The sequence below is a fragment of the Ipomoea nil genome, unplaced genomic scaffold (assembly GCF_001879475.1).
Source record: "Ipomoea nil cultivar Tokyo-kokei standard unplaced genomic scaffold, Asagao_1.1 scaffold1509, whole genome shotgun sequence".
Classification (NCBI taxonomy): domain Eukaryota; kingdom Viridiplantae; phylum Streptophyta; class Magnoliopsida; order Solanales; family Convolvulaceae; genus Ipomoea; species Ipomoea nil.
The window spans coordinates 1,768,718-1,776,070 of record NW_017617937.1 but is presented as its reverse complement, the minus strand read 5'-3'; the positions used below and the strand labels follow the sequence as shown (position 1 = coordinate 1,776,070).

The window sequence follows — 7,353 nt, the reverse complement described above, 5'->3', positions numbered from 1 at the left end:
GCAGCGTTTTCTAGTGAGGGGGCTAGTGTGGGCGCTGTGGTGCGTGATCACTCCGGCGCTTTTGTGGCGGCGAAAAGCGTTCGTATTGAGGGTGTGGTGGATTCCTACATGGCTGAAGCTTTTGGTATTAAGGAGGCTTTGACTTGGCTTAAAGAGCAGCAGTATAGTAGTATTATAGTTGAATCTGATTGTTTGAACTTTTGTAATGCTTTTAATTCCTGTTCCTTTGATTTATCGTATGTTGGTTTAGTCGTTAAGCAATGTGTGTCGATTGCTAGAGACATAGAGAATGTTAGTGTTTCCCATGTTAGGAGATCAGCGAACTATGTGGCTCATGAGCTTGCTCGGGCAACTGGTTCTTTAGCTGCCTCGGGGGTGTGGACGGGTGTCCCACCAGCTTGTATCGCGCGTTTTTTCAATCAATAATGAAGTTCTTGTTTGTTTCAAAAAAAAAAGATGTTGCATGGAGGGGTTCCCATCAACAGAAGAGTGCATGAAGATATAGTGGTAGTCGCAATTCTTATAGTGTCCCATTAGCTTCTTGGTGATCCAAAATAATAATAAAGAAATCAAGATTATCACAACAGAGACAAATTGACATTTTGACCACATATAAGCAAATCAATGATTTATGTGGTAGCATTACGTAAAAATAGAATTTCTCCAAATTTTAAATTTTAATTTTTAAATAATTTTAGCTAAGCTTTTTAAATTGAGTTAATTCCCAAAATGGTCCTTCGACTATGACAACTTTATAAATTAGTTTCTTGATTTATAATTTTTTTTAAAGTGGTTGAAATTTTGAATTTTAAGTCAAAATGGTCATCTATTAGCTCTGGCTTTAAGTTGGTGTTAAAATGAATGGTAAAACTAAAAATTTAGGTTTTGCACTCCAATTTAAAATAATTTGTGATTCCTTTCAGCAATCTGCGCACATATTTCTTCAAATTAGATTTTTGTTCTCCTAAATCTGCAATCAAAATGTGGAATAATCAACTAGAAGACAAAAAAAGTTCATCTTCAACTTCATCCACAAAATTCCCAATGTAAAGATTTATGGCCTTCTAGTTGATTATCCCACATTTTGATTGCAGGTTTAGGAGAGTAAAAACCTAATTTGAAGAAATATGTGGGCAGACTGCTGAAAGGAATAACATATTGCTTTAAATTGGATTGCAAAATCTAAATTTCTAATTTTACCCTTCATTTTAACACCAAAGCTAACGGGGAACCATTTTGACTTAAAATTCAAAAGTCGGAGGACCACTTTGAAGAAATTAAAAGTCAAGGGACTAATTTGAGAAAAGTTCACCGTCGGATAACTATTTTGGGAATTAACTCTTTTAAATTTAACAATTTCGTAGTAAATTTGATATGGAATACTTTAGTACTTAGTAGGCATGACTTGACAGTGATGACATATTCTGGGAGTTAATTAATGTTTGAAATTTAGTACTTCATTGGTTATTTATTTATTTTTGGTAGTAAATTAGAAACTAATAAATATAAAGTTTCAACATCTCAATTTTAAAAACTTGTGTGAAATATGCTAAAGAAAATAATACTTGTTGTTCTAAGAAATGAATGGAATAGGATGTGCTATTGACTCTCCGTGTTTCAGTAAATTGAAAAAGTAGTTATGAACATATACTACATCAGTACATTGTAATAGAGTTAATAGTATATAGAAAAACAAATGAAAGGAATTTATTAGAGCTCTAATTATTAAGTTTAAAATAAATTACTTATAATTATCATATTGTGTAAAATTTTAATTTTTTGTTAACGTATTTCATACTTATGTGTCAGGTAACGTAAACATTAATTTATAATTTTATAATGAATGCTAAATAATAAGCATGTGAGTGAGTTGATCAAAAAAAAAAAAAAAACATGTGAGTAAGTAAGTTGGAGTTGGGTTAAATCACAAATGTGTTTTGAGTTGAATATCAAAACCAAAATTAACTAATGTTGTATTAAATTTTAAATTTAATCTTCAAAGCAATATTGAAATATTATCAAATTTTAGTAAGATAAAATGTTTGATTTTTTTATTTTGGTTTAGATAATGAGAAACATGCTTCCATTGTTAGAGGGTGTGCGACGATACGTGGGATGAACCCAATCTTACAATCTGAGTTAGTAAAGGAGCACAATAAGATAAATCTCCCTAGTCCGCATGGGTAGCTCAAATGGTCATAGAGGTGAAACTTTGATAGAATGACCAGGGATCGAGTCTCACCAACGGCAGTGTGGGAGCAACCTCTCAAAGTGAGGGAGACTCCTTGTGTGCAGTGAGCACCAGTCTAGCCTCTAGCCTCTATGGTCCTCCCAAATGCTCTGTCGGGCCGGGGTGTGGGCCCTTAGGGATCGTTGAACTACATTTTGCTGTCTCAACATATTATTTAAAGAGTTAATTTTTTTATTTTTTATTTTAGGTGACAATCCACTTTTAGTTATTTCTTTTTTTTTTTTTTTAAAAATCACGTTTGATCATAGTATTATTGTAACATTATCATTTTTTGTCACCCGTCAACAAAATCGTTAAAATGTCATTAAATACAAAGACATTTCGATCATTTTTATACAAAGTGAGTTGACCCGCTATATTTTATGTTTATTTTTTTAAAAAAATCCTTAATCGAAGACCGAAATGCATTTTTATTTAACAACATTAAAATTATTTTGTTGATAAAAGACCAAACACGTCACAATAATATTAAGATCAAAATATGAATATTTCAATAAAAAAAAAAAGATTAAAAGTGAACTCATCTATAAATTTATGACAAAAAATGAAATTAACTCTGGATTAAATGACTCAAAACCTTTTTTATTTGAATGGAAATGGTTAATTAATATACTTTAAATTATACTCCGTATTTATTAATTATGAGAGGAGAAGAGATGGTGGGATGAAATGGAATTAGGTTCCGTCGTGTTCCATCTGCCGTTTCAGAAACCACTTACAGGAAATCCCATTGCCTTCGCGTGTGTATATGCGTGATTGTATTATCCATTTCCATAACCTGATGACATATGCATTCTGGCTACCAATTTTTGTATGTATATGTGTGTATGTCTACATTCCTTCAAATCATATAGTTCCATTATCCCTGTGAGATGACGACTGCGATAGGAGGGCACAAGTCTTGGATTCGCTGTTCATTCTTGCCGGGGCTTCACTCTGCGGAATCAAGGTGTGGAAAGGTAGGGTTTGTGAAGTTTCCGGTTGTAGGGCTTGGTAGATGCGAAGGATTCCTTCGATCCGGAATTATCGGCAGCGAGGTGAAATCGAGTTGTCTTGGACCTATTTGGACTCTTGAAGCTTCTAGAACCTCGAATGTCAATCCCAGAGCCGAAAAATCTCATCATTCTGGGTGCGATTCGCAGGAGGTTCTTATCAATGAATGTGATGGTTTCTCTGGTACTAATTTTTTTATTTTAAATCAGAAACTTGATTTTTCTGGTCGATTTTCTCTGTTGTTGATGGAAAGTTGCATGGCCTGGACAGGAATTTGGATTCTTTTCTGCTAAACTTTTTGTGGGTTGAAAAGAATATGCCATTATATGTGTAAAGTAGCGAGGTTTTCTATTCCATCAGGTTCTGAAAGGTCATCAAGAATTCTCTTTCACGCCCAGTTTTGACTAGAATGGAATAAAGCATTGGTTCTATGTACTTAATAATGTTATCAACTAGGTTTTTCTTTTTGTGTTTGTTTGTTTTCATTAATGAATGTTTAAAAGCATCCTATTCAATCTTGCCAAGTCAGACCAGTTATTATTTGATCTGCCTATTGTTTATTGTACCATGATTCCATGAATGTGGGTCTAAGGTTTTAGGATATTTTTTCCTGCTAATGATTGACTAATTACCTCAACAGGAAAAAGACCTCAATTGTCAACTATTGGGAATTCTTCAAATATTGTTTGGCAAAAATGTACAGTTGAGAAGGTTGACAGGGAAGAGTTGCTTCAGCAGAAAGGCTGTGTTATATGGATTACTGGCCTTAGTGGTTCAGGTTTGTTCCAAAAATTGTCAAATGACATTAGCTAATATCACCGTGTGCTCTGTGTCTGTATGCCCCTATCTCTCTCGAAACAGTTTTATAGTTCATCTTTATATGTTTCTTGTGTAATTTAGATAATCCATTCTTGGCTTCCTATCTTCTTCTTATCCTCCCCTCTTAATGTTTTCATTTAAAAATCACATAGGATGCAACCACACAAATTTAGCCTTCAAAATGACATTCTTGAATTCCTTGTTTTCTAAGTTCTACATGAAGGCTTTGATTTGTTTTTTTTGTCTTCTTTATCCCTTAGTATTCTACTTTATTTCAGGAAAGAGTAGTTTGGCATGTGCTCTAAGCGGAGGCTTACATGCTCGGGGAAAGCTTACTTATGTTCTTGATGGTGACAATCTCCGTCATGGTCTAAATAGTGATCTTAGCTTTGGAGCAAAGGATAGGACAGAGAACATAAGACGGGTTGGTGGGTTACCTAGTTCTTTTCTTGAAAACGTTCTCATTTGTCATCAGGAAAAAACTTCTCATTTTTGTTTTGCTTGTAATACACAGGAGAGGTGGCCAAGTTGTTTGCAGATGGTGGATTTATCTGTATTGCCAGTTTGATATCTCCATACAGAAAGGAGAGAGATGCTTGCCGTGCTTTACTTCCGGAAGGAGATTTCATTGAGGTTTGTGCTTCTCATTGCAAGAATTCTGGATTCATTTTTGTTTCTTAGTTATATGATGCTTAGACAGGATAGAGCTTATAACATGATATGTTGTTGATTAAGTTCAAGACATAGCTCATCGAGTTGTATATTGTAGGTTTTCATGGATGTACCTCTAGAAGTGTGCGAGGCAAGGGACCCTAAGGGATTGTACAAACTTGCCCGTGCTGGAAAAATAAAAGGTACTTCCCATTTGGTCTAATCGCCTGACTACCAAAAGAATGTCTCTTTCCTTTTATGAAATGGCGCCCATCTATAAAGTTACCTCATACATGTACCATTATTTAACTTGCCCCCTTGGAAGATAGATTCAACCTAAACGAGTCTATTGATGTGTAACGTTCACAGGTTTCACTGGTATTGATGATCCATATGAGCCACCCTTGAATTCTGAGGTATTACCAAAAACATATGTGTCTTCATTTATTGGTTTATATGCACAAGAGAATCTGGTTTTGCTCTACAGCCATGAATCACACTAGATTGATAGATCAACTCCTACCTCCTCACCTCTGAGACTTGATGTGTAGTCAGGTCATGTGTTAATTGGCAACATTTGAACCGTAAACTCTGCAGGGTGGTCATTCTAATGTATTTGCAATACGCAATTTCCAAAAATATAATGATCACGCAATTAGAATAGGTAATCTGCTTTCCTAACAGCTCACTTGGACCTACGGGTTTGCTGGTTTTTGTTGTGCAGATAGTTTTGCATCAAAGCGAGGGATTCTGCAGTTCTCCTGGTGATTTGGCTAAGATTGTAATATCTTACTTGGAGGATAAAGGGTACCTGGAGGCATAGCCCTGCTTACAATAGTCTAGGGTATTTCTCCCATCCTTGTCCACCCTGCAAAAACTTCAAATTGCAATTCATTTACAGCAAGGAATTTGGGAGTGATTAGAAAGGAATATGACTTTATTATTTATTAATATGTGATAAAGATAGTTTAATACTCCGTAAGATGTCTATATTTATATTATATTTTTATATAAATGTATATCTGGAATATGCATTTTTTATGAACTGTAGAAAGTATGATAAAGAACATATTTAAATTGTAATGGATTTATTTGACATAATTTCATCAAGAAAACTAAGCATATCAAATTAGAACTTTTTATTTATTTATTTTTGTTTTAAACTGTAATTGCATCCCAACACTTAATTATGTTTTTATTGTCAATTTATATCGGGCCCGTGTATAATAACTCATATTGCACTTGAACATAATAATTCGGGCTAATTTTCTAGTTGATAGGGTTATAGGACAGCCCACTTACCGTATGAACAGACGTTATGCCATGGAACCGTGTTCACCATTCATGGTGAACACGGTTCTAACGGTGTTAGTACACCGTTATCTTTTTTTTTTTTTCTTAATTAATTGCGTGATTTTTCTTCTTTATTTTCACATTTTGCGGTTTCACTTTAATTTGAGGTGAACAAAGATTTCGGACATTCATAAATTATGAATTCATGCATGCACATTCACTTTGGAACCATGCCTACACATTCCCGTCCGAAATCACGGGACATTCATAAATTATGAATCCATGCCTGCACATTCACTTTGGAACCATGCCTACACATTCACTTTGGAACCATGAGATTATGAATTTTCTGTTATAAGATTATGAATTTTTTGTTATGAGATTATAAATTTTCAGTTATGAGATTATGAATTTTCAGTTATGAGATTATGAATTTTCTGTTATGCGATTATGAATTTTCTGTTATGAGATTATGAATTTTCATTACATTCATAATTTCGGACATTCATAAATTATGAATTCATGCCTGCACATTCACTTTGGAACCATGTCTACATATTTCCGTCCGAAATCACGGACATTCATAAATTATGAATCCATGCCTGCACATTCACTTTGGAACCATGCCTACACATTCACTTTGGAACCATGAGATTATGAATTTTCTGTTATAAGATTATGAATTTTCTGTTATGAGATTATGAATTTTCAGTTGTGAGATTATGAATTTTCTGTTATGCGATTATGAATTTTCTGTTATAAGATTATGAATTTTCATAAAATTCATAATCTCATAACAGAAAATTCATAATTTGATCAAACGCGCGCCGTTAACTCCACATCCGCGATTTTTTTTTTTTTTTTGCCTAAAAACGACGTCGTTTTGCCTTGTGTTCACCATTCTCGGTGAACACGATTCCATGGCATAATTTGCGCCGTATGAAGCTCACTAGTGTATCTTCTGATATCACTAGTATATTTTTCGACCCCCTTAGTGCATTTTTTAACTTCAGTAGTGCATTTCTTGACTTCAGTAGTGTACTTCCCGACCTCACCAGTATACTTCCCGAGCACACTAGTATATTTCCCGACCTTGAGAGGACATGCCTACATCCCAGTCTCATTGTCCGTAGACCTTCTCGGTCTCATTATTATTAATTCGTATTATTATACTTCTCGGTCTCCAAGCATCCCTCCAAGGACACTTGCAAGCATAGCTTCACCGCCAGACCTCCATACGACACGTGGAGGACATGTCGAGCGTCTGACATGTGTCCCATCTTCTCCTCTATATATAGGATATTTATGATTTATTGCACTTTGGGGGAGACTTTTGGGCTCCCAAC

General features: G+C 34.6%; 1 protein-coding gene across 1 annotated transcript; it reads left to right on the top strand.

Moving 5' to 3' along the window:
• The first annotated feature begins 2,902 nt into the window (after positions 1-2,902).
• LOC109188797 (adenylyl-sulfate kinase 3-like) lies at positions 2,903-5,846 on the top strand. The gene is made up of 7 exons (XM_019339422.1): positions 2,903-3,427; positions 3,885-4,022; positions 4,342-4,491; positions 4,578-4,696; positions 4,833-4,917; positions 5,084-5,130; positions 5,439-5,846. Exons 1-7 carry the CDS (start codon positions 3,124-3,126, stop codon positions 5,535-5,537), a joined length of 942 nt encoding a protein of 313 aa, XP_019194967.1. The 5' UTR covers positions 2,903-3,123; the 3' UTR covers positions 5,538-5,846.
• Positions 5,847-7,353: the final 1,507 nt, after the last annotated feature.

What these genes read in the sequence shown, in the direction of transcription:
- LOC109188797 (XM_019339422.1), top strand. Translation starts at nt 3,124, where the DNA reads ATGACGACTGCGATAGGAGGGCACAAGTCTTGGATTCGCTGTTCATTC. An exon ending in TGAATGTGATGGTTTCTCTG is followed by an intron (nt 3,428 to 3,884) that starts GTACTAATTTTT and finishes TTACCTCAACAG; the next exon opens with GAAAAAGACCTCAATTGTCA. An exon ending in CCGTGCTGGAAAAATAAAAG is followed by an intron (nt 4,918 to 5,083) that starts GTACTTCCCATT and finishes TAACGTTCACAG; the next exon opens with GTTTCACTGGTATTGATGAT.